The sequence below is a fragment of the Diachasmimorpha longicaudata genome, chromosome 5, assembly GCF_034640455.1.
Source record: "Diachasmimorpha longicaudata isolate KC_UGA_2023 chromosome 5, iyDiaLong2, whole genome shotgun sequence".
Classification (NCBI taxonomy): Eukaryota; Metazoa; Arthropoda; class Insecta; order Hymenoptera; family Braconidae; genus Diachasmimorpha; species Diachasmimorpha longicaudata.
The window spans coordinates 2,573,207-2,598,953 of record NC_087229.1 but is presented as its reverse complement, the minus strand read 5'-3'; the positions used below and the strand labels follow the sequence as shown (position 1 = coordinate 2,598,953).

Below are 25,747 nucleotides of genomic sequence, written 5' to 3'. Positions count from 1 at the left end.
GTGTGGAAGTTTTTAATTTTCTCAGAAATATATGTCGGCATACCTGGATATTCGGCACCTTCTGTGAAAATATCAATAGTATTACAATTTGATTTAAGTGAAAATAATGGCGGATCTTGACGATTTTTTTGCCAAGAAGGATCGCAAGAAAGCGAAAGGTAAAAAATTCACAACCACTGAAGAAATAGCTAAAAAGCTCGAGGAAACGGGAAAGAGAACCGTCGAGAAAATGAAACTTAAGGAGAAACTTCCAGATGAAGAAGATCGAGCTCCGCCACAAATTGAGGTAATTGTAGTAAAAGAAACTTGATTGTCTAGATTTTTTTAATTTTTCAATAAATTATTGCTTAACCAATAGTTCGGATAATCAGGCCCCGTAAGAGGGCTCTCACTTAGGGACCATTCACTCTTATTTTGGGGATCTGTCCAACAACAGCAACTTTCTGGAACTGGGATTGTTAACTCTAACCACTGAAAGCTGAGAGCCTAAAACTTATATGACCCCGAAATCGATCTTATCTCAAAATGAGCACTTTGTCCCATTAATTATTTTCAAATCAACAGTTTTCGTTGTTTTCCTCAAAGGTGATCTATTTAAATTCATTAAATCGATGTCCACTGCATCAGTATGTATGGTATTTGTAAATTGAGGAATTTTCTGGCATTTCACTACATAATTGAGCCTATCGATTATTTTTAGTTTGGTATCAATTAGCAGGTCATTGTATTTAATTTTGAAATGATTGATTGAATGATTGAGTATTCCTGAGAATCGTCTACTCTGTACGTCGGGAACGAGCGATTTCGAATAACAGATTTGTGGAGATAAATTTATGCTTTCTCTACTTTATTTAAAATTAAGGCAAGGATGCCAAAGGTCTGAGCCTTTGGCGACATGGAACTACAAATGGCTCATTTAATAATTCAATAATTCCATTAATTACGTTCAGATAAAAATCAGATCTCCGAACATGATTTCTTGCTCTTTTCAGGATTTCAGTCCATAAAAATGTTCTGTCATTTTTATTTGCAAACATGTATAAATATAAAATTAATGATTGTCTTCGTGAAATTTTAATTCCACTACTGCAAATTTATTTCTCTGCAATATTTGAAGTAATGAGAGTAAAAAGGAAGGTTATGCATGTCTTCTGACCTCCGCATTTTTTCTTCACTTTTTTAGGAAGAAGACGAATGGCGAGAGTTTCAGGAAGAGAAGAAAGACTACTCAGGTCTGAAAATTGGAAATCTAACGGTCAGTGACAATCATGATCAGGACAGTAATGATGAAAGAGGCATGGGTGAGAATAGCTCAGATGGTGAGAGTGGAGAAACGAGTTCTAAAGTAGCTGGACCTTGGAACAAGGCCGATGCGCCAGCTAAGGCCGCGGATTCAGGAGAAGTAATACCTGCTCCAGCAGCACCAGTAGCCAGCGCGCCCGCTGCAGTAAAATACAAAACTCCACATTTGAGACACCAAACAACATCATCACCTAGCACACGCTCGAGTAGAATGAAAAATATTGCTCCTGATATTCGCAGTGAAGAGTATTTTCCAACTCTGAGTGCTAAGCAACCAACTGCTCCTGAAACTGGTGTCTGGGGAAGACGGTAAATTCTTTTTTTTCATTGACCTTTAAACAAATACAATGAATACACTAAAATAAAACGCTTATTAACTGCAAATTTGGAAGATGGAATGTTTGAAGTGGATGGGAAGACGAATACAAAGGATAGGAAGAAGTGATATTGTTTGTGATTATGCTCGATTTTGTGTACAGTAAATAGAAGAGTGGTTGAATGAATCGGTGATTTCGTTGCTGCTTTGAAATCAAATGAAAATATTGGACTAGTTGCAGTCACGTCCAAATAACTTTCGTGGACTTTGGGATTTGACTGCTGTCCGACGTTATAAATAATATAGTTCTAAAAATTACGAAGAAGTTGTAATGCATCATCTCTGTTCGGGAGGAGATTCAGTTATTAACAAGTGTTGATAACGTTTATCACTTATGTGTGAGTGAGGAGTGTGTATATGTGAAAAAATCGCAGGTATGATAAACAGCCTTCCAGACATCTACTGGTGTTTAATATTTTTCCTGCACGAGATATCTTTCCACAGATGGTAGTTGCATTCACATACCGATAAAACAAAATCTCACAAAATAACTCGACACATTTTATCGGCGAATAAGAATAAGACAACTAAATATTTGATTTCATCCATGTTTAGAAAGCGAGACGAAGGGTCTTTTGAGGAAGTCCGTAATCGAGGTGGTACCAGATCCTATGCTACTCCAGAAGCTCAAAGTCAAGCACCAAAGCTTTCATTGGACAACAAATATGGAGCACTATCACAGGATCAGAGCTGAAACTATAGAAATTTGTATGATCAAATTATCATCTTGGATTCCTCCTTACTTCGCACCGTTTCGTAGCCCAGTCAATAAACAAGAAACAATGAAATAAATAAAAAATAAAAAGGTCGCTTAATAAATGAGATCATTTTCTCTTTGAACTGAGAAAACGAATATGCTCGGAACTGGGGAATATAAAAAAATTTGGTGGACAAGAACCTGATTTTATCCAATTCATGACATGTAACTATTGAAAGCTGACTTGTAAACAGTGAAAGATGTTTTTAACTCAACTGCATGAGATAAAAACTTATTGAATGAAGAAAAACTGATGTGTCACTAATTATAATTAAGCATGTATGGTATAGCAAAAATAACTGGTATGTTATCGAGGCTGGGCTTCGGGGCAACAGTGCATTCAAAGTAGGTGCGATTATTGGTAACATAATGAGAAAATCATGATATATCAATCAGGGCAATGTTCATACATTTATTAAATATCTAGGAGGGATATCATCACACACTATAATGAAGCTAATATTAAGAGCGAGAGAACCTTTGCGTCTATTCTTTTTCTACTTTATGTTCATTTGTTTTCTTGTTCGTAATAAATTCAAGAGATGTTGGTAAATTAGGATTTAATTGTTCTCATTTCTACATAACACTAGGCCTGATTGGAAAGTGAATATCGTCCGTATTTTTTATTATTAAGGATCACATAAAAATCAGATGATATTCACATACAAATGTGATTGGTGTACTCTTCATGCCAACCCCCTGCCTTTTCCTAATTTCCCTTGCGTTCCCTGAAATCCATTCTTCCCTGAAGTTCTGAAATTGTCCCTCGAATCTCGACATGCGTTCCTTGAATTTCCACGCACTTTTTTAATCTTATAGAGAGGGATAAAATGGAATAAAGATGATACCTGATTGAAGTAGGAGACGAAGTGCGAAATAATCAATCGAAAGGAAGATACTAATTTATAAGTAAAAATATCTCTTCTATCAGCAATAAAAGAGCAACGTCCTCTTTGTTTCAATCACACAAGAGCATAATATTTCGGTAATTTAATGATCGATTGCAAATAGATTGATATACATACGCAGCTAATGTAGAGCACAAGAAATTATATTGACGATGAGCTATTCCACCACAGAAGCAATGTTAAGCGACAGGTCAACTGGGTAGTACTGTAGTATGCGCCCGTGGGTCGCACATCCGTAAATGCTTTGCTACCATCTGGTCATTGTAATTGTATAATTTGCAGTGTAGTATATTTTAGTTTATCTTTTAATAATCATGGAGCATTCCAAATTTATAACTATAGTAATTTTAATTAATCTGTTCACATTGAATGTGGAAATGAAAATACTTCATGGTCGACTCATCACAACACAAGTATTGCCATAACTCTGAAAATTTGCATTTGCTTATGCCTTTGTTCTGCAACGCTTATTGATTTTCTACCACCTGTTTTAACGAGGTATACTTCATGATGATGATAATACGATGTATAATTTTTTTTCAAGAATTGGGCATTTTTGACAAGATTCTGCTTTCTCACTGACAACGGAACGTTCCGATATAATTTCATAATTGGTGGCCAGTCAGACGAGGAGTCAACAATGAATTTGTTGCTTTACTACGATGCACCGAATCAGTGGCCCAGTGTGTACCCATCGAATCGATCTTGCGAAGAAAAACAATCAATTCTACGGGTTGACCATGGACAGATTGTACCACTGTCGGTTAACGTGGAATTTTCTAGGATCTCCGGTTGCATCAAGACTAATGACTCGTGGACAAAGGCGCAGTGCAACAGCTATCGTTTATTCAAATCCGCAAGACCGAGATGGTGGTTTATCGCTCTCGCTGACTGCACATCACAGAAAGGACTCAATGTTACGTTTGACGTTTCCTTGACCAATGGGTCACCAGGAAGCTTCTGGAGGGAGCATTTCTCTGCTGACGAATTTTGCAAGTGTTCTCCCATTTTCCAATCTTCATTTAAAGTTTTCATTCTCTCGCGTATTCCTGTGCACCAAACTCCATTATCCTTCAACGGATAAATCGCCTTCAAGGAAAAGCAAAATACATCCTTCAAGGTTTAAATGACCACTACCTTTTTCGGATGCACGGAGATTGGGAGCAGTTCTCCTCGGCGCAGTTCATTGAATTGACTTTCCATTTCTCTTGCGCTCGCATTTTCAATATTTACGTTTTGCACTGATGCTTGAGTCAACATTACGATCCCATCCTTCATAATTTTTCAGATATTCTACCAATCTTGATAGCCGCCGGTTGCGTTTACCTCATCCTGCTCGGCCTTAGTATCTACATGGCAGTTCAGTTACGCCAGCGTCGTCTGCTCCACGTGACATATCGTCTGTACATAGGATCAATAATATTTCAGTCGATTGGGATCGGCTGTGAAATTTACAGCTACGTTCATCAAGGCCTCACTGGATTCGAGGCACGTCAGACATCTCTGACGGGTCATCTTTACGAGGCCGGGGCAGAGATAATCTTTACACTGCTGCTTCTTCTTCTCGCGCTCGGCTACACCGTCACCAGGAGCTCTTTAACTTCAAAAGAAGTCAAATATGTCGCTTATTTTGTGGGAATCCTTATCGTCCTGCAACTTACTCTGTTCGTGTATCAGTCGGAAATTTTTGATCCTGGATTGGTACTTTATATCTATGAATCACCTCCAGGATTCGGTCTTCTGACATTGAGGACATTCGCATGGGGAATATTTGTCACTTGTTGCTGGAGAACCAGTCGAAAAACAACGACTAAATTTCATTTCTACGCTTCGTTACTTTCATTGGGCTCTATCTGGTTCCTCTGCCATCCATTAACGGTACAGTTCTACTTGTAGCATATTTTTTTATACTTATCCGATGAGCTGCTCTTGAAAGCCAGCACCACTGCTTTATTTGACCTCCGAAATTGACAACACGTAAAATATTTGACATCAGTGAGATATTAATTTTCTTCAGGACAATATTTCTCCCCTGAATGTTGAATTTATGGAACACTGATTGAGATATCAATCGGAATATTTCCATTTTTCAGGTTCTTGTCATCACATTAGCAGTAGACAGATGGATTCGAGAATCTGTTGTTAAGGGATGTTCTCTGTGTATGGTCTTCCTCGGACACGCAGTGTTCCTCTTCATAACTCGACCAGCATCATCCAATCTACGTTTTCCATTTCACATACGGACATTTCAAGTCGTGCCAGTCAATGTAGGAGAAAATCATAATTACGAACCACAAAGAGGTGAAACAGTGGCGACAGTGTTTACGGTGCAGTTTCAGAATGTTAATAGAAATGGGCATACAAATGCCAATGTCAATATCAATCCAGTTGGACTCAATCAATGAATCTAGAAGTGCTGCACTAAACGAACATGGATGAACATTACTATCTAACTTCTTTCTATGCCACTTTATTTATGTTATTATTTCTGAAATGAAGATATAATTTTTTAATACATATGCTACTTCTTGACGAGTGTTTAGAAAGTGTTTGCTGTTGCAACCCAAGGGAGTACTTTGTGAAGTTCGAAGTTTCCTACGAGCGTTTAATGAGGTTTTATAATTTTAGAGCGTTTGAATAATTAATCATCTTTTCTTATGTGGAAAATTATATTATGTACCTATACGCCTCCTGGTTCCACCCTTTCATGGAAATCCAACTTCTAAAATTTTGTTTTGAATGATTTGTTGCTGAATTTATAGGATTCAAGTGCATACTCTTGACTTGAGATAGAATGTCTTACATTGCGTCTTAACTCCTGATTTCGGTTCTTTATGTGCATCTGTATTCACTGGCAATATGCACATTTCAAGAAATCCAAATAATGGTGTGTGAAAATTCATAGAGCCAGGTAAGACGAAAAATCGCTCTCCAGGGGAGCAATTATCGTACGTCTCTTCAATTAAAACTTAGGGAACGACTAAGTACTGTGGATACTTATTTGTTCAATATAGTTGGGCTTGTATCTTTATTTCATACTTTTTAATTAATTTTTTTAAGTAGACGGCTCTTTAAATGTAATTGTAAATGAGTCCACCGTAGTCGCAATTGGCCATTCTAAACCAGCGGGAATCGCCTTGGATTTTACATGGAGTTGACTTCAAAATTTAGAAATATTGGCAGTCAATTTACTAGAACAAAATGCAATTGATCGATCACTTGACTTCCGAGAAGACATTGAAAGTTATTTTTTTTGCAATGGATGAACCAAGTGAGTTTAGCACCCGGGCGGTGACAATAACTCCGCATAGATTCCGTAGTCGCGAAATATTTAAAATGGTATGTAAATAGATTTTCTTTTAAATTCCCGCCTTCTTAGTTCACCTCAATATATCGGCTAGAGCGAATGACATTCAACTGGGCGGAGTAGAAGGAATTTTAATAGGGAAAATTCAGGGAGACAAAACTTGAGATTTTCATCATTAAATTGTCCAATTAATTTCGAATCATAATAAATTTACAGGAACAGGAAACTTATTGGTCCAGCAACGGGTCAACGATCATAATCATTGGCAAATAAATATTTACTTGTTTTGGCTGGCGCAGAGGGCGTGGAGTTTTACTAGTTTCAGCTCTTTCGTTGTCATGTCAACGAATAGTAAATTATCGATTTCTTCGAAACATATATCTACTAGATTTATTCAAGGGTCGAACCGTATGCAGCTGCCGACGAATACCATGACAGTGTTCTGTTGACCGGCAAACAACGATCAGCAGCGGCTCTTCATTCAAATCAAAATATTTAAGATACGCGAGGTATGTAATTTTATCAAATAATTGCACTTGTTTATATGCGCTATAGTTAGTCAGATACGAATTCTTCCATTTACTTCATTAATACATTAAAAACTCTTTTCAATCCCGTGGATAATTTTGATTATTATAGTATGATATTTCGCAATCCCCCAACTCCTTGAAAACAAAGTGTTTTACAATTGTGAGATGTGTCAAAAATATTCTAACTATAAATACTCCATTGGTTGTCCTACGAGCGCAATGTTTTTCTATTTACCATTAGAATATGAATTAAACCCGTATTAGAAAAATCTCATGTTAAAATCCCCAGAATTCTTATAAACAAACATTTTCATTAAAAATGTTAACACTCTAAATATTAAAAAAAAAAACTAACGATGGTAGGATTTGGAAAATTTTGTTCGGAAACTATTGACGTGGCATAATAAATTTTAGTTTGAGTACATAACTAAGGGGAACATTGAAGATGAAAAATCCTACGGCTGTTGGTAAAATATACGGTCCAGAGTACTGGAGGGTTTTCACATTTCTCCTAAGCCGTTTCAATTTTCCTATTGCACTCCTGCGCTTAGGGTTTGGAAGTGGGTTGGTCCTATCAGGGGGTAAATAACATTGCCCGAAAATCCATAATATTATTAAGAAAAGTAATGTACTTCCTATGGCATCGATAATTCTTCATATTTTGTACTGCGATAGATTCTCGTTCTGATTTTTCTCAACATTGTGTACCGTATTTTTGTCAATAACGATGATTTTAGAAGAATTGTTTAATTCTCCGTTTACGTTAGTCTTAAATTTTTCACCTTTTCAGGTGCTCTTTTTCCGGAAGGTATCTTTCTTTCCGCTGTTAAATATTTCAAAATTGAAAGGTCCGCGTCATTAATAATCAATGAGAAACTTCACAAAAGTGTCGGCAATAATCAATTCTACGTAGTTACTATTACACGTCAGGCTTTAACTTTGTTCGCATATAAGAAACAAGCGCTATTGGACCCTCGCTAAATACTTATCAATGACGTAAAGAAGGGAGGATATAAGATCTTGAGGGTTTCGATTAAATATAATTTCTATTTTTTGTTTATATGCTTGAAATGCCATTCCATTTCTAGACATTTACACGATTGTTATCGTCTCTTCGACCTGTGCAGCATGTTATTTTGTAATGATAAGGATCAGTACTATTTTTGTGCTATCTACTGCCTGGTCGCACTTGTCGTATGAAAAAAAAACAAGCAGTCATTTATGTTTTTCCAATTTTAATTAAAAGGAAAATCTGTGGAACTCTATAATGATCGTTGGTACAGAAGTAGTGACTTGAGAGGTATAATCAAAACAACAATTACTGTTGTTCTTTTGAATTCGTTATCATTATATCAAAGCATTGATTATTCGACTTTAGTAGATCCTAATAATTCACAGTAGAGGATAAAATAGAAAACCGTACTGCGATGGGTAATGAATCGATTTGTCAACTACGTCCACCGGAGGTGTAATGAATAATTTAAACTGTCACATGATATTTTTTTTAGGTAAACATAGTAGTGAAGTCCTGCAATTGTGGATAAAAACAGCTTAATAAGTGCACTGATGGAGGATATACATTCCATTCAGACACTTTCCGTCTCAACGAGTGACATCAATAGTGTTGATTTTGGTGGAGACTGCATACTAGTGACAGGTTCAGGGTAAGTGATGTCACTTCAAAAGGCAATTCATTGGGTAAATTGAAATTTTAGGGCTAAATTTTTTTGTTTTTTAATTTTGAATTTGTCTCAGAAATTTCGCTCAGTACATCGCGATATCCTTTGAGAGGACTAGAATTTCACATACAATTAATTTTGTTTCCTTATTTATAACGCGGCAGGGACGGAGGGGGAAAACATGCAAAATCCAGTTGGGGAATCTATTTACTTGAATACTCTATTCAAATTTTGAATTCAGGGACAAAAATGTCAGAGTATTGGAATGGCAGCAGTTTGTTGGATATCAGGAAACGCCTTACTCACCCCTGAAAGGTCACAAATATGGAGTAACTTGTGTAAAAGTTAGCCCTCAATCAACAATGGTAGCAAGTGCCAGTATTGACGGTACAACGATTCTTTGGAATCTTAGAGTACGTTATCGTAATGACTTTTTCGTCGCTCCTCATTCTAAAAGGAAATATTTAATGAACTAATGAAATTAAAATTTTTCTGTAGACCGGAGCGAAAATACATACGATGGTTCAACCTAGTGACGAATCTGTTCGAGTCTGTCGATTCTCTCCTGACTCTACGTTCCTTGTGACTGGTGGTGACAATGGACAAGTTTGCCTGTGGGATTTGGTCCGGAGAAGTCTCGTCAGATGCTTTCAACACCACGAAGGGGCTATTCAGGGTGTCGCTTTTACTCCCGATTCCAGTTGGCTCTTAAGCAGTTGCACTTTTGGAGTTCTCAATTTGTTTTCTGTTTCTGATATTGTTCACTCAAGTGATAGCAATGCAACAGGAAATTTTCATGTATTTGCTACGGTAGATGATGCCCATGATCTCGGAGTTGTCTGCTGTGATTTTTCAATCCAGCAAATTATTACAAGTAAGAAACATGAAAACAAATTTATTACAGTGATATGTATAAATATATATATGTATATATCGTTATTTTCTTTGTCATATGGGCTCAAAGGCATGTTTCGAATCCATTTAAATTGAGATCCGAATGATGATCCTAATATTTTTGTGGAATTTTTCCGTTTTTATGTTGTCTATGGTTATTCTAATAAAATTGTGTTTCATTTATTTTCAATTAGGTAACGAACCGCTGGAGAAACTCTATCAGTTGGTGACCTGTGGAAACGATCACATCGTCAAACTTTGGGATGTTCGTGTTATTCAGGGTAAAGGGGACAATGCAGTTTCGGCATCTATCGTTTTAGCTAGAGTGCTTGAAAAGCACAGTAGTGCTCTGACGTGTGTGAGATTCAGCTCAAATGGTGCTTATATCGCTAGCTGTGGGCTCGATAAAACCATCGTCCTTTGGGAAACAGTAATTAAATTTTCTTCACGCCACAACCTCTAAATTCTTGTTGCTAATTTAAAAAATCTTTAAAGATTTCAGCAAAAATAGTTACTGTTTTAATAGAGCATAAGAGATATGTCGGATGTTGTGCATTCTCCAGAGATGGATCACTCCTTGCTAGTGGCTCCAATGACAGAAATATCATTATTTGGGATCTCAGTGGAAACCATTTAACAACCGACTCCAAACTCGTCAAACATGCCAATCCCTTTGGACGTTCTTCTATCGATGATGATGGCAGTTCAGTAAGTAGAAAGATTTCAACTACGAAATCCTAGCTCATGAACGACTGATTCCACGATATTTTATGGTCCCAGACCGAACCCGCTGGGAAGGAGGACAGCTTGCTTCGATTCGCTGAGTCCTCTCAAACCGAAGTTCGTCTGATTCATACTTTAGATGACCTTGGAGGTATCGTTAATAGCGTTGCTTTTCATGGAAATAATCTGTTAGCCTCTGGAGGAGGGTTTGTAACTTTCTACATTACACTACATTTGATAAACTACATTTGATGATTCATCCCCGCCAGTCAACAAGTCTTTTACTCTTGCAGTGATAGAGTTGTGAGACTCTGGGAGGTGCAAAAAAACACCAATGAAGAAGAAATATCCCAGGGTAATGAGGTGAAATGTATAGAAAAGGACTTTGGACGTTTCGATGGCCATAAATATAGTATTAACCATGTGGAGTTCAATGCAACCGGCTCCCTGATAGCTTCTTGTTCTTTGGATGGGACAACAATGGTGTGGGACACAGAAGTAAGACTTCCAAATTTTTCTAAGCAGCGTTTGCATATATTTATTCGATCATATTGGGAAGAAAGTGACTGGCAATTTGGGGATTTGACTTGATGTATGTCATAGCAGAGTATGACAGACACGAAGCACGTGGTTAAAGAAGAAAAATCACTGTTGACTGTTGATACAATATTGAAACCATGTATATCAGAATTCTATTCCATTTTATCAATTCTAAAGACTCTGTTATTGTTGTTCTGAATATTGTGAAAAATATTTGATTATGTCGGGTATCGGCTTTTTTGTGTTCAGAGAGGTGGACCAGCACGTTCATTATTCGTAAGTTCAGGTGCGGGTATCCGGGTAGGCCGTTGGTCTCCAAATGGTAAAACAATAGCCACTGGAGGTGATGATGAAAAAACAACGCTTTGGGATGTTACGACAATGGAAATGTTAAAGTATGTGATAAGAATGAACAACTATCAGCACCGCCAGTGACTGGGTTTTTCTTTCAGTATGAGCTCCAAGACCCCGGCTTGTGCTTATCATGTTTTTTATCTCTCTGGCGTTTCTTCTTGTCTTGTTCAGCTTCCGAGCTTTTTGTCGGGATTTGGAGGGTGAACAAATGCAGAAGAAAAATTAATACAGCCGAAAAACTTGCTTTTAGCCAATGTTCATGTTTTCTTCCAGAAAAACACATTATTTTGACGTGTTTCGGATCATCAAAATTTTGCCTTTAATGATCTATGTGGTGGTTTATCATCTCACATTTTTATCTCACTTATATAACCCAGTCACCAACGGTATATTCCTCGAAATCAATCAATGATTTTTATATTATAGATTGATTGTATTGTCATAATATCTTTGTGTACAGAGTTCTTGAAGGCCACGCTGACGCTGTTACTACTTTAGCATTTACTCCTGATGCGCAGTACATTGTAACAGCTTGCAGCGAAGGGACATGGAGATTTTTTTCTGCTGCTGAGGAAGATTCCGCAGACAATATTCTAGTATGTGAAGGTGCTCACGATCTTGGAGCGCAAGGATCTGACTTTAGTCCTGCATGCAATGCCTTCAATACGGCAGGTAACGCAACATTCAATAATAGCGGAAAATATTTTGCAAAATTGAATTTCAAGGTTCGGGACAGTCTTCTCCTGACGGCCAGAGGAAATCTTATATCCTGGCAACCGGTGGAAACGACTCCCTTGTGAAAATATGGCAGATTACAATTTCACTCCATCGATCTGAGGAATCTGATAGTGAACGTGGAGAAAGCGAATTAATACCGAGGAGAATGAGTGTGAATGGGGCTTCGTATACTGAGAAAAAAATTTTAGCTGGTCATGGGGGTAATGTAATGTCTGTCAAATTCGCCCCAATCCACGGGGAAATCATCGGTAGTACTGCAACTGACAAGACTGCTAGACTCTGGAGTTTCGTGAGTTATATAAACTTGAGAGTTTGAAATTATTGACGTTTAGGGAGTAAATGATTCATTTACAATTCATCAATTTGCATTTCATAATTCATCCCCTGCCTATGTAAGGTCATACAGACGAATGCATATTGTTGAAAGCTTTGTAGAAACTTTCTATGAGCTTTCTATGAGGGACATACATAAAAGTAATTCAGACAAGTATGTTAAAAAACTCAGAATCGGTTTAGTAATTCTCAAAAAACTGGATAAACCAATCCTCATAGAAAGTTTGAATATCTTTGAGTCTATTCATTCGATTTCGCGCATTCAAAACTCAAAGTAAATTATATATATTTATTTATATAAAAGATAAGTAAATTATATAAAGAATGTTGGACTCATTGATCGTAAAACATCTAGTGGAAAGAAAAATTTATGGCCTTCTAATATTTGACTTGTCGTTTTCCATATCTATAAATTACTTTTAATTTTATATGTGATTCAGCATTCCGGGCATTGTCTTCATGTCATGGAGAACCACCAGAGTCTCGTTACATCTTGTGCCTTTTCCAATGACACTTCACTCTTTATTACAGGTTTGAGAACATTATCTCACGTAATTTTAGGTATCTTAAGTTAGATATGTGTTCAATAACTTTTTCTGTTCATAATCTACGAAAAGGTTCACTAGATAGGACCGTAATGATCTGGCGACTTCCACAACAATGGGTGGCGCAAAGTAACTTAATTGAACAATTAAGAAATCACGGGAAAAAAGTTATTGACTGGAAGACTGAAGATGTGGTGAAGTGGTTTAGTGAAGTAAATATGATATCACTGGAAACTCGTGCAAAGCACCTACACCTTAATGGACGTCATTTGTTGACAATACCCGCAGAGATGATTGCTGCAAGGTTGCACGTTCGTGGTGACGACGAGGTAAAATTCGTAATCATAATTTTTAAATGTTTGATGCCGTATTTAAATAGTCGTCAAAGGAGAATTAATTCCACTCGAGATTATGAGTTTCTGCTACTTCGAAAATCAAGACTATAATTGAACAATTTATGAGTTTGCCTTAATATGATTTTTTTCCAATGGCTTCTTCATTATATCCGGGCATTCCATCGATGAATTATCAATAATAAGGATAAACGCAATGATTGCTGAATTAATTAATCCCCCTGTTAACAAAAAAAATTGCACAAAAGCCCGTTAACCAATATCATAAATTCCAGATGTTGGAGGAGTTCAAGAAACAATTGTATTGGTTGAAACGCGAAGACTCACATCCATGGGAAAATCTTGACGACACCGAGTTGCCATATGAATTCTTGTGTCCTATCACTCACGAGATCATGCGAGAGCCTGTCCAATGTTCAGGTGGAGATGAAAAATATCTGTTTATTTTTCGATTAGCAATTGACCTATTAATAACCTTTTCACTATAAACATACTATAAATTACCTTTCAGATGGCTTCATCTACGAGAAAGCTGCCATAAACGAATGGTTTTTATGTGGCAAATTCAGGAGCCCAATGACAAACGAGCCAATGGATGATCCATCATTCACATCAGCAGTTGAACTGAGGAATTCTATTCGAGAGTTCATCTATGGTCAGCCCTCAGACTTATAAACTCATTTCTCGTGTGAAATATCGACATCTACCAAATCTGTATGTACAAAATGTCCCCTAAATGTTCAAAAAATTTTTGTATTTTTCCAACTCCATATCAATTATAGAGCGAAATACAGAGGTAAGTGGAATTGATGAGCTCTACTACACTATTGTATAAAAGAAAAACACCTATAATTTCGTTTACTGATTTGCATTCATGCATGTTTATGTTTAGTACAGAAATCGGAGAAATTATTTGTTTTTATCACATTATCAGCAATACAATATGATAATATACTACACTACATATATGTTCTAACAAATTAATTATCATTTCTCGGAATATTCATTGAATGAATCAAGTACTCAAACCCGTTATATAATTAACTACTTAATAAATTTAATTAAGGAGAAATGTTTGATATTTTAATAATTATACAATGGCATCGATCTTGAGATCTTTTCCATTTAATCCTGCATGCTATTTGGTAAGAGTTGACAAAAAATCGCTTTATGCGAAACAATGTCGCCTTCCTATTCGTTTGACGTCTCGTTTACTCAATATCCGAAGAATTAGACGAATATCTTTAAGTTTGTCGTATTTTTCAAGTGCAGGAAAGACAGATTACTAAGTGAAAGAAAATAGTGATAAACAGAAATATTATTTTCGAAACTATTTATACAACAAACTGTTCGATACTTGTAAAAAAAGTAGGCTCTGACTCAAGGAATTATTGATTGCTATTATCTTGATTATATTATATTGATTTGTATTGGGATTATTGCACATTATTGACCACTCCTCTAATTAATAATCAAATCCATCGCTGTATCTACTTGTAATAAAGACTATCTCAATTGAATGTTTGTAAGGGAAAGCAATGCAATTAAGAGCGTTAAAATGAACTACCTCTATCATTAGATAATAATTGTCCACTAATTTTACAGAAATATTCACATCTAATGACGTCAAACAAGCTCATTACTATGATAATTTAATCATAACGAAAATTGAATGTCGTTTTAGTATTCGTGAGGAAAGATATCCGGATTTCCTGTTTTTCATGTTTGATTAATGTGATTAAAATAAATTTTGAGTCCTCGTTGATTGGCAAGCAATTTGTTTATTTTTTAAATTTTCATTTCCGATTTGTGTCGCGATGAAAAAGACATTTGGCATTATTGTTCATTAAGAAACAATTATAATTCATTTCTTTGTCGTTACCGATCGATGTGATAATAAAAAATTGATTATGGAAACGATTTGTCTGTCGAACTCTATTTGAAGAAACAACTAAAATATGAAACAACGAAGACTTGCGTTCTATTCATCGAGCGAGTGATCAAGGGTACATAAAAATCTATTTCCTGGAATAACTTTATGAATAATTGAATATTGTGACTATAGGCAGGTCTTTAAGTTTAAGAATTATGGGCTCAACAAAATACCGCCGGTAATAACCTTGTCGGTAACTTGACCTTGACGGAAATTCGACTCCTTCGGTTGTTCGACCCTCACCCCTTCCAGTTTCGCTTGGCCTAAAAAAATACCGTCGGTGAAAACCCTGTCGGTAACATTATCGTGTTGGTAATTTGACTCTTTCGAACGTATGGCCGTCGTCTGAGCAGATATGCTATTATCATTCCTGTTACCGACTATCTAGACAGTAGCGCCGCACGTAAACAGTTCAGAATTATGTACAATAAACATAAAGGTAAATGAAAGTCCTTAAAGTAAAAATTCCTCACAATTTCTACGACTCGTTCTGATTGGTCATCTTGAATGAATGAGCACTGTAAGAGTGAAAATTCAAATTGCGCGCGCAAGCCGCGCATTCGATCTTGCGTAATTGATAGTAGACATTGGATATTTTCCGATGTTTATGGACGTTCATGTGTCATTCGTCGTGACAGTCCGAAATTTTAAATGAAGTTTCTCGAAAATTTTTGACAGATGGATGGGTCGTATTATTTTATTGGAATTATCGAGATGATTAATCCATCGAATGTATCATTACTCAATTTTAAACTACGGGTGAGTAATACGGTAGGCATGAGTAATGTACTGAGCAATCTACTCAAGTGTTTAAAATTTGAATATGGTAATTATCGGAGACGATTGAATTTTTCATCTGCGAGGATAGATTCATTTTGTAATTAATTTTTTTTATTGATCAATGTGTGTATTGTACTAGTTAGTATTTATGTTGATGGATTTTAAATATTTTGTTTGTTTTCAATTGCATTTGTTTTTTCGTTTTTGCAACATTTTTGGGATAATGGTCAATAGGCGAATTTCTATTGATAAATTGTGAGATAGAAAATTGAAGGCCTATTGGAACTAGAAATAAATGTCGACGTAATTCTCAGGCCAAGGGGAAAACGTCGAGCGAATAATAATTGTGTTATGACGCAGCGTTGACTTATCTCTGTGGAGTCATTTCCGCGGGATGCCGCAGTATCCTTTCAGTCAGCACGTCGAGCTCACACTGATTTGATTCTCTCATTTTTCAAACACAGTTGTTTAGACACCTCCAGAAATGAGGATTTCAGGATTTGTGATTATTTTGTTGAGTATTTTGAAAAATTCCGCGGCAGAGGATGGTGACCAGGATGTAGTGGACTGCGCTGCACAGTTAAAGTGCAGCAGCTGCATAAAGACACCGGCGTGTGTGTGGTGCCCGGCCACAGTGAGTAATCAATCAATTAGTCACGTTTTTTCATAAATCTTTTCATCTCAAATTTATATTCTATTCTTGGTAAATAATTAAATTGAAAAAAAACTAATACTTTTAGGGATTGAATGCATCTAATGTACTCCCGGCTCGTTGCATACCCAGGAGAGTTCACGAGGAGCGCATTCAACAAGGGAGAGATTGGTGTTTCGGTCATAAAATAATTGACGAAGTCTCTTCAATCGCAGTTGAGAAAAATGACTCGCTGTCATCGGTTAAGGGGAAAGAGCCGGTGCAAGTGCAGCCACAGAATATTCGCCTGAAGCTTAGAAGACGTAATTAGGGTTGACAAGAATATCACTGTTATGAAGACAATATTTAATTGTGTATTCAATATCATGGGGCAAATGTCCATTACCGACCATTTATGTTCACGATTGTCTATTGTAGGGGAGGAGTTTCGATTGAAGCTGAGGTACACTCAGGCTGAGGATAACCCGGTGGATATGTACTACCTCATGGACCTCTCTGCCTCGATGCGAGAGTACAGAAAACACTTGTCGGAGTTGGGGGAAGAGTTGGCTGCCACTATGAGAAATTTAACGTCTAAATTTAAAATTGGATTTGGAAGTTTTGTTGACAAAGTTGCTCTCCCTATGACGGATACTTCACCTGCCAAGTAATTGCCGTCACATTAAGGGGTTACTCTCATGTGAACGCATACATTTTACCCCTTCATTTGTATTTTGAAATGTACAAAAAAATTTTTTTTTTCGTTTTTTACATTTTTAACATATATTTTTTTAAAGTCAAAGTAGTCCCCAACAAAAAAAGGTAGTTCACTGGTCAAGGTGATAGCGGCTGTTCATGTTGTCTGAGATAAACAATCGAATGGATTATTATTCAGTAGATCTGCGGCTATCGTCCCTACCAAATATAATCAATTTCATTAAAAAAGGAAAAAAATATCGAACTTCAAAAAAAAATCACGAAAATCTTGTTCTTTTTCGTTAAAAATCGTTGAAAAAAATATGAAAATATTTTCGAAAATAAACAATTCTGGTAGGAACGATAACTATAAATGAGTAGAAGAACATATGTAAATTTTAAAGCATTCGGTTGAATACTTTTTTTTTTAGGACCATGACAGTTTCAGAACATGATGATTCGAGAAACATGCGTTTAAAGTTTAAAGCCTGGTAGACAGTCGCTTACGACACGTCGGCGACTATGAGCTGTAACTTATCAAATACTATGAATTTCGGTGTGAATTTTTCACAGCATGTTTTCAATAGGTTTTACTGTCAAAATATAAAAAAAAAACGATTTTTCGAAGTGATCACATGAGAATAACCCCTTAAAGGCTGTTCCGACATGTTTATAATTACATTTTTATAATTTTTTCCCGTCCACTCTTCCCCTTCTCTCTAACAGAGTATTTTTGTTCTATCTTCCAGATTAATCAAACCATGCGATGATTGTGCATCACCTTATGGCTATAAACATCAATTGGCTCTAACTGACGACGACAAATCATTCACAGTAAATAGTTTTTTTCCCAACGTTTTTCCCAATAATTGGAGTCTCTTAAAATTTTGAATAAATATTTTCTACAGAGGCAAGTGAAAGCAGCTCCTATTTCCGGGAATTTGGATGCTCCAGAAGGAGGATTCGACGCGATGATGCAGGCCATGGTCTGTACTGAGCGAATTGGTTGGAATGAGAATGCACGTCATCTTCTCGTCGTCTCCACGGATGCCAGCTCTCACATGGCTGGTGACGGTCGAGTAAGTCCCTTTATTTTTATGAACACATCTGCACAAATTTCATCCGCCAAAGGAGAGCGAAAATACATCGATTATTCTTAACTATCCATTTATTTGCTGTTTCAATTAAGCTGGCGGGAATAATAGAGCCAAATGATGGTCAATGCCACTTGGATTCATCCGGAACCTACACTCACTCACTTCTCCAGGACTACCCATCCCTCGCCCAGATAAATAAACAGGCTCGAGATCACAACATTCACGTGGTTTTTGCAGTTCCTGCCCTCAAAAATGAGACTTATCAGATGCTGAGTCGAGGAATTCGAGACTCAGCTGTTGGGATTATTGAGAAACACGATCGATCTGCTGTCATACAACTGATGCAGGACGAATACCAGGTAATAAGTTAATATAAATAGATGGTCTAGTGAACAATAAGTGCAATATGTTGAGTAAAATATTTTTCACTATCACTCTATTTTATCAAAAAAATACTAGATTTGAGAATATTTCACATTTATCTTAGTTTACCAATAAAAAAACTTATCCTCATATTGACCAATAGAAAATGTATGAGATGATGACAGGCAGTACATGTGTTATCTGTGTTGAATACATATTAAATGTATTTTTTCATAAATTTTCATAAGCTAACGGATACGTGAAATATTCCTGATTGCAAGTCTAATATACATATGCTTTGCGTTCAAAGCTCAGGACAGGCTTGGAAAAATGGATTGCTAATGGAAAATCTTTTATACCCATTATTTATATACGTGAAAATTGTTAGATAGTTCCTAGTCAAAGGGAATCACTTGACAACGTACACAAATTAATTTATCTTTCATGTGAAAATATTGATGAATAATCTGAATAATTAATTGACCAGAAATTAGTGACGTCAGTCACCTTAATCGACACAGCTCCAGACTTTATCGACGTCAAATACTCATCATCATGTCTTAGTGGGATTGGGGAGAAGGAGACGAATTTCTGCGATGGTCTCCACTATGGAGATATCGTGGAGTTTGACATAGTGGTGACCGCCACCGAATGCCCGGCTGATCAAACACTTTGGAAAGGTTCGTTTCTGATCAGGCCTCAGGGAGTGAAGGAGAATCTTACGATTGATTATGAATTGATCTGTGGATGTCCATGTGATCATCCAGGGCATTCAGTAAGTGAAATACTTGAACAATATTTAATTTTTAAATGTGTAACAAAATACTGAAATTAAATTCATCTAATTGTGAAGGCAAAAATATAAATAAAAGAATCAATTAGCCGCCCAATCGCTAATAGAAAAATGAAAGAATACAAAATTTTAGCAAAAAAAAATCAATAGTAAATATTTCTGTTTCAATTTGTCAAAGGGTCACATCACCAATGCAAAAGAATGCAATCACAAGGGCGCATTGATATGCGGTGTATGCGACTGTCCTCCTGGCTACTATGATGATGCTTGTGCATGTCCTGTTGACGATGATCCTACCACCAAGAAAAATCGGGTGAAAAATTGTCGAGCGGCAAATCACACGGTCGACTGCAGTGGTCACGATGTATGTATATGCGGCAAGTGCCAATGCAGTGCCCTTTCATCGGGTGATAAAGTATACTACGGTGACTACTGCGAGTGCAATAACTTCTCCTGCAACCGGGTAACCGAAGGTGGTCGTCATCTGGTGCGTATAATATACATATATCTCTGTAATCGACGGAAAATGATGAGGTGTAGAGAAACGATGGGAGTAGTTTACACTTCTCACCTGGATGATTGTTTCCTCTAAAACCACTGTTCTATGAATGTTCCTTCAAGATTTGTAATAATCATGGCGAGTGCATGTGCGGCACGTGCAGGTGCCAACGGGGATGGAGCGGTGAGGCTTGTGAATGCAGGGACAATGCTTGTTTACCACCTGGGAAGAATACCGAGATTTGCAGCGGTCGGGGGGAGTGCAAGTGTGGAAAATGCCTCTGTAATCCACCCAGTATTTATTCTGGGGAATTCTGTCAAAATGCTTATTGCGAGGTAAAGATTTTTTTTTATATTTCGGGGGAATTCTCGGTTCACAGCTGATTTTTCGGTCTATTCTTGTCTCTTAGGACCCCAAAGCTTGTTCCGGTAGTGACTGTGATCTTTTAAAAGACTGTGTTGAATGCTTCGCCTACAAAACTGGACCAAAAGCCAAGGAAAACTGTGGCGGATGCGATGACGAGATTTCTTACGTAAGTAATATGACAATCACTGAATCAGTTATTTCTCTCAAAGAAGTAAAATGTTGTTCCGTTCCGTTCCATTGAATTCATCCCTCTTTGGAGAATATGGGACGTGCACTTAATTATAACGCCGTAAATCGCGGATTTTGTATGGGGTTTCGGAAAATTCCAGTTCCAAACTCATTACTCTCATTGAATGTTATTCCCCTCGTGGATTATACGTTGAATTTTAATTGTTACTCTCAATAGAATTTTAAAAAATAATTTTCCTTGAATTATTTTCTGAGTGAGCGAGTGAATAATTCATCTCATCTCTTCTTTATATTCAGGTAGATAAAGTTGTAACGAGCAGGGAAGAGCATGCAGCAGGGACTCGCATGTGCTGGGTGCCCTCAGAAGACGGTTGCACATTTGCATTCAAGTACGCCCTCCTCCGAGAAGGGGGTGATCAGAAATTGTACAACATAACTGTCGAGAGAACAAAAAAATGTCCCGAAGCAGTGCCAGTTCTGGGGGTCGCCATTGGAGTGGTAGTTGCCACTGTCCTTCTAGGGTTGTTGGGCCTTGTCATCTGGAAAGTTCTCACTACTATCCATGACAGGCGGGAGTACGCTAAATTCGAGAAAGAGAGATCTTCGGCTAAATGGGGAAGAGTGAGTCCTCCCATCATGTTCTTCACAAGTGGAGTAATTTTTTAATTCATCTACTGATCACGATTTTTCCATTTCCAGGATGAAAATCCACTGTACAAACCGTCGACGACAACATTCAGTAACCCAACGTTTGAACAGACTAGACAACAGTAATACCAAGTCCAATAGAAAATAGTTAGTTTAAGTATTTTATATTTATCAGTGAATGCTGCCGCTAGTTTTGTACCAAATACGACTGAATGAAGAATTGAATATCCGAAAGTATCGACAGATTTGTAAAATTTTAATTTATGACAGGATAAACTACCCAGTAGACAAACGATTACACGTTTCATTGAGTATTGCGTAAATAACTGAATGAAAATTGCATAATTTAATTTAATTTTTAATAAAACGAAACTAATTTACACCTATCAAATGCTGAATTTATGACAATTAAGACCCCATTGCGTCCACAGTGATTTTTACCAATTCCTCGGAGCATAACTTTCCCAAAATATTTCTCTCCCCGTAGATGCTTCGCACATCGCACAGTCATAATTTCCAAATCAATCCTTGGAATTTGGAAAATGTGAATAATTTAGCATCAATAATGGATCCGACTGGTAGCGACGTGGTAACATCTCGAACTACCGTTCAAACTTTTACATTCAGTAGCGCCATACTCTTTAATTGCCTGACGATGACTCCGCCAATCGCCAGTAGGATCTCCCCCTGCAATTAAAACCCACCGCCCACCCCCTTGTATCCTTCTCCACCCCCTCGCCCTGTGAAAAGCCAAACATTGTTTCTCCCGAACCTGTCGCCGATGCCTTACCACTGTTCAATAGTATGGGCATTCATACTCAGGTTTTTTATCACCCAAGAGGGAAAATAAGAGGCAGCTCGTAAGTTGCTCGTAAATTCGTCAACAGTTGGCTTCTGCTCCAGGTATGGCTCACAGAGCGACCCACTATCTCTGGTATCTCTTGCTCTTTCTCTCTCTCTCTATCAGTCCCACCGTTCCCCCTTTATCCATAACCATGGTGCCCCGAAGGGCCCCCATCTTATGTATATCTTTCTGGTGGTGAGGGAGAGCGCGCGCCAGTCTCCATATCCCACTCGAACCAACCACTCCGCACTAAATCACAATGGCACGTCAGTTTCTTTACATTGCACGGATTTTATTGATTATTTTACGGCCGGGAACATTGTAAATCTCTTCATCCCAGGGCATCATCTTCGTTCGTCTTCTCCCCTCCGTCGCAATCCCCTCTCACTGCCACTTTGACCCTGGGATAAATCCCATAGCGCCAATTATATGCAGGGGGATACTACTATGTTATGGGGCTTGAAACGGATTGAACTATTAAAATCTTCGGAGAGATTTTTAGAATCAATTTCGATTTTTCGAGGCGATAAATTGCTATTTTGTCGTTTCATTGATACCATTCTGCGTTTACGCATTTTTTTCAATTTATTTTTAATTGTCGTGAGAGGAATTTATTTATGGAGTTGACGCTGTAATGGCACCACCATTTTCAAGCGTCAAATTAATCAATTTAATTGCGTAAAGAAATTTGACGAAAATTGACGAGATCCAGCGCCATTAGAAATATATTTTGCACAGAAATGTTATTGGGAGATTGAAGTTTAAATGAGGTTGAGATTTTTAATTTACTGAAGTGAATAAATTTTAGGAGAATATTTTGAGTTTATTTCACATCTGAAGGAAAGTTGAATTCCTGTCAATTGCTTTCACTGCGATAATTAAATATTAGTTGAGCGCAATCAATTTCTTGGGGCCCGTTAAACGACGGGAGCGAATCACGAAATTTTTCGTCAGACTCGTAAGAATTTCTTCTTCAGAACTCAGTTTCACCGAATTCTCAGAGCAATACTCACTCGAATATGTATGTACAATTCTCCTTTTAGGGTCATTTTTTTTGCACTTTATTTTTTCATTTCGTATCTCAAATTGTATGGGTACGATAACTATACGTCACGCGATATACCTCACAGCAAACGTGGAAACAGAACACTTGAAATCGTTTTAAGTATATAATTACGAATGACTTTCACCCTGCGGTTATACCCGTCAATTTTTTTTCCATTTTATTCCCAATTCCATGTCAATGTAACCGGAAAAAAATAACTCCAAATAATGATTTAACGTTTTCTCTGGGACTCTCAATAACTGCGTTGAATTCATTATGATGAGGCGGAGAGGAGCGAAAATAAAATGGCAAAACATTTTCATGTTTGCCTTTTACTTTCCACTGCATCAATTACTCCATTTATAGAAATTTTCAACTGAGAATTGTTGAATTATCTAGAAATTAATTACACTTCATAAATTCTCAATGGAATTCAACCGCACGAAGTGAAATATCGATATAAAAATAAAATTCGACATAAGGGTCGTCTCCAGAAGGGACGTAATCAAATTGACATTTCTAATTACAGTCAATATTAGTTTTTAATTTTGATTCAACCCCTCCAACTTTTGTCGGCATCGTCTCCCCGTTGGAATCTGGATTTCATCGAAATCAGAAAATTATTTTCTCTGTAATTAGAACAGTTGATTTAGTCTGATAAATATGACATTACGGAACGCAAAAAATTCTTCTAGGGTTGATTTTTCGTTGGCCGAATTATCCAAACTCCCGCCCCCCCCCCCCCAAACCTACCATCCACCGTTTAAAATGATAATAATAATGGTATATACTCATATAACCCACGGCTTTGAACTCTTTCTCTTCCCTCTTTCTCTCTCCTGGCTCGTTAGCGCGCGTCCGTAAATCAAACCGCAGGGGTGCCAACCGCTAATACACCCGAGAGAGGAGCCCCTCTGCCCCTCCTGGCCCCTCCATGCGAAGCGAAAGCGTTAGCGCGTTCTTGGGTGAATACACACCTTTTACACACATGTAAAAAAAACCCAATGCGGACACCAGCAAACGCACAGTATATCTCATCGATAATAAGTTTGTTAAATGGATTAATATTGTTGGTGGCTTTTGGCCCCCACTTGGCGCTATATCCCATTGGATTTTAAATCACCCCCTTGATCTCATGAATGCAATAAAACTTTTGATAAAAGTATGAAACGAATATGTCAGATAATTCGCGTCGCTGATATGTTTATTCTTCTCATTCGTTATCATCGTGATTGTGATCGTGATGGACTAGCTCAAGCGATAATTGATGACGTCGATCATGAGTTAATTATTATTGATAGTATTTAGAATGTGCGCGTAGGGCGAATAATTCATTTATTTGGGTGTAATATGAATTGTTTATTTGTTTGTTTACTCCTTTCGTCTGAAGTTATTTCATTGAATTGAAGGATTTTCATAAAAATATTCTGAATGAAATAAAAGCCCTGAAGACAAATAAATAATGACAAGGTCGAATAATTGTTGTAATATTCACACAAGTTGAAAGTAATTCAGTTTGTTTCTCTAATCTCTCCCTGGACCACCGCGTATTTTCTATTAATGAGATGATACACCGAGTCAAATCGGTGAACAGAGGAGAAGAGGGGGAGGGAAAGAAGGGCATCAACCACTTTGGCTAGTACACGGGATAATTAATGGAGCCGGTAATGAGCTGATTATTATTAATAATATTTAGTCGACGGGGTTAAGTCGGCTCGACCCTGGGACGTGGAGGGGCCCAAGCCCTTGTCTGTTAATTGAATCTGCCAATCATCGTAATGAGCACGGGGCAACTCACCTCCGGGGCCCAACGAGGAGATACTCCACCGAGAGCGCCGCACACATAATCAACCCACAGGGCAAACTCACCAGTCCGCGCTGGTTCATCCTCATATTAAATGGTTTGTGTTTCTTAAATACTACTGCTAGTCTTTAAACTTTTTGAATGGGTGGAAAATTAAACCGGTGCTGGCCAACGATGATGTTTTAAAAATCACTCTAGGAATTTTGGGTGGCGCCAGCGCGCCTCGTGTCTCTCTCATTAATGATCACACATTGATTGTTTTACTTTGACGAATCGGTGGAAAATTTTTGGTCAACAAATAATTTTACTAATGTAGAGTATGGGGGCTTACGGGGCTGTGTTTATATATAAATAAGGCCATTTGTTTTTATATAGAGATATATATGTTAATATTAAAGTTAAAATAGAAGAGATTTTAAGAGACGCTGGGGAGGATGTAAAGCAAAGAAAGACATTTGTAACATCAAGGAAAGAAATAATAATGAAATAATTTTACTAATCTAGTGCTTACACTGGTCGATATTTTTTTAAATGATTGGAAATTGAATTTCAATTGATAATGTTTACTAAATTAAATATACACCTGGAAATTTATTTAAAAATTGGGACTTTTAGGTTAAATGATTTTTCAATCGAAGTTTGAGTTCTCAGAATCATTGTAAAAATTAATTGTTGCATTTAATTTACTTTTTAAATCAATATTATTAGCAGATCATTTTT

General features: G+C 37.1%; 4 protein-coding genes and 1 long non-coding RNA gene across 6 annotated transcripts; 4 read left to right on the top strand and 1 right to left on the bottom strand.

Annotated features, from left to right (window-relative positions):
- Positions 1–106: 106 nt before the first annotated feature.
- Positions 107–2,992, top strand: LOC135162163 (protein CDV3 homolog). The gene is made up of 3 exons (XM_064120347.1): positions 107–286; positions 1,184–1,611; positions 2,234–2,992. Exons 1-3 carry the CDS (start codon positions 107–109, stop codon positions 2,370–2,372), a joined length of 747 nt encoding a protein of 248 aa, XP_063976417.1. The 3' UTR covers positions 2,373–2,992.
- Positions 2,326–3,593, bottom strand: LOC135162173 (uncharacterized). The gene is made up of 2 exons (XR_010298915.1): positions 3,461–3,593; positions 2,326–3,283 (listed from the first exon to the last, which is right to left on the bottom strand). It is a non-coding gene; the product is annotated as an uncharacterized LOC135162173 (long non-coding RNA).
- LOC135162154 (transmembrane protein 145-like) lies at positions 3,279–6,865 on the top strand. 2 transcript variants are annotated; one of them, XM_064120332.1, is made up of 4 exons: positions 3,279–3,420; positions 3,888–4,335; positions 4,632–5,221; positions 5,437–6,865. In XM_064120332.1, exons 2-4 carry the CDS (start codon positions 3,984–3,986, stop codon positions 5,746–5,748), a joined length of 1,254 nt encoding a protein of 417 aa, XP_063976402.1. In that variant the 5' UTR covers positions 3,279–3,420; positions 3,888–3,983; the 3' UTR covers positions 5,749–6,865. The 2 variants fall into 2 exon arrangements, with proteins under 2 accessions (XP_063976402.1, XP_063976401.1); XM_064120331.1 differs by lacking the exon at positions 3,279–3,420 and adding an exon at positions 3,615–3,756.
- A 147-nt stretch (positions 6,866–7,012) lies between these two features.
- LOC135162146 (WD repeat, SAM and U-box domain-containing protein 1-like) lies at positions 7,013–14,769 on the top strand. The gene is made up of 15 exons (XM_064120316.1): positions 7,013–7,159; positions 8,689–8,844; positions 9,101–9,272; positions 9,358–9,733; positions 9,948–10,183; positions 10,249–10,461; positions 10,534–10,682; positions 10,770–10,974; positions 11,266–11,411; positions 11,831–12,042; positions 12,096–12,397; positions 12,882–12,972; positions 13,059–13,315; positions 13,615–13,759; positions 13,851–14,769. Exons 2-15 carry the CDS (start codon positions 8,747–8,749, stop codon positions 14,012–14,014), a joined length of 2,766 nt encoding a protein of 921 aa, XP_063976386.1. The 5' UTR covers positions 7,013–7,159; positions 8,689–8,746; the 3' UTR covers positions 14,015–14,769.
- A 477-nt stretch (positions 14,770–15,246) lies between these two features.
- LOC135162149 (integrin beta-PS-like) lies at positions 15,247–21,725 on the top strand. The gene is made up of 12 exons (XM_064120324.1): positions 15,247–16,686; positions 16,793–17,006; positions 17,122–17,350; positions 18,129–18,213; positions 18,288–18,458; positions 18,569–18,835; positions 19,327–19,614; positions 19,811–20,119; positions 20,254–20,466; positions 20,541–20,663; positions 20,984–21,307; positions 21,386–21,725. The coding sequence occupies exons 1-12, from the start codon at positions 16,537–16,539 to the stop codon at positions 21,458–21,460; spliced, it is 2,448 nt and encodes an 815-aa protein (XP_063976394.1). The 5' UTR covers positions 15,247–16,536; the 3' UTR covers positions 21,461–21,725.
- The last annotated feature ends 4,022 nt before the right edge of the window (positions 21,726–25,747 follow it).

Coding starts and splice junctions, on each gene's coding strand:
- LOC135162146 (XM_064120316.1), top strand. CDS start 8,747: ATGGAGGATATACATTCCATTCAGACACTTTCCGTCTCAACGAGTGAC. Junction 9,273..9,357: donor CGATTCTTTGGAATCTTAGA/GTACGTTATCGT, acceptor ATTTTTCTGTAG/ACCGGAGCGAAAATACATAC. Junction 11,412..11,830: donor ACGACAATGGAAATGTTAAA/GTATGTGATAAG, acceptor CTTTGTGTACAG/AGTTCTTGAAGGCCACGCTG.
- LOC135162163 (XM_064120347.1), top strand. CDS start 107: ATGGCGGATCTTGACGATTTTTTTGCCAAGAAGGATCGCAAGAAAGCG. Junction 287..1,183: donor GAGCTCCGCCACAAATTGAG/GTAATTGTAGTA, acceptor TCACTTTTTTAG/GAAGAAGACGAATGGCGAGA. Junction 1,612..2,233: donor ACTGGTGTCTGGGGAAGACG/GTAAATTCTTTT, acceptor ATCCATGTTTAG/AAAGCGAGACGAAGGGTCTT.
- LOC135162149 (XM_064120324.1), top strand. CDS start 16,537: ATGAGGATTTCAGGATTTGTGATTATTTTGTTGAGTATTTTGAAAAAT. Junction 18,459..18,568: donor ACATGGCTGGTGACGGTCGA/GTAAGTCCCTTT, acceptor GTTTCAATTAAG/CTGGCGGGAATAATAGAGCC. Junction 18,836..19,326: donor TGATGCAGGACGAATACCAG/GTAATAAGTTAA, acceptor TTAATTGACCAG/AAATTAGTGACGTCAGTCAC.
- LOC135162154 (XM_064120331.1), top strand. CDS start 3,658: ATGGAGCATTCCAAATTTATAACTATAGTAATTTTAATTAATCTGTTC. Junction 4,336..4,631: donor TTTCTCTGCTGACGAATTTT/GCAAGTGTTCTC, acceptor ATAATTTTTCAG/ATATTCTACCAATCTTGATA. Junction 5,222..5,436: donor TCCTCTGCCATCCATTAACG/GTACAGTTCTAC, acceptor TCCATTTTTCAG/GTTCTTGTCATCACATTAGC.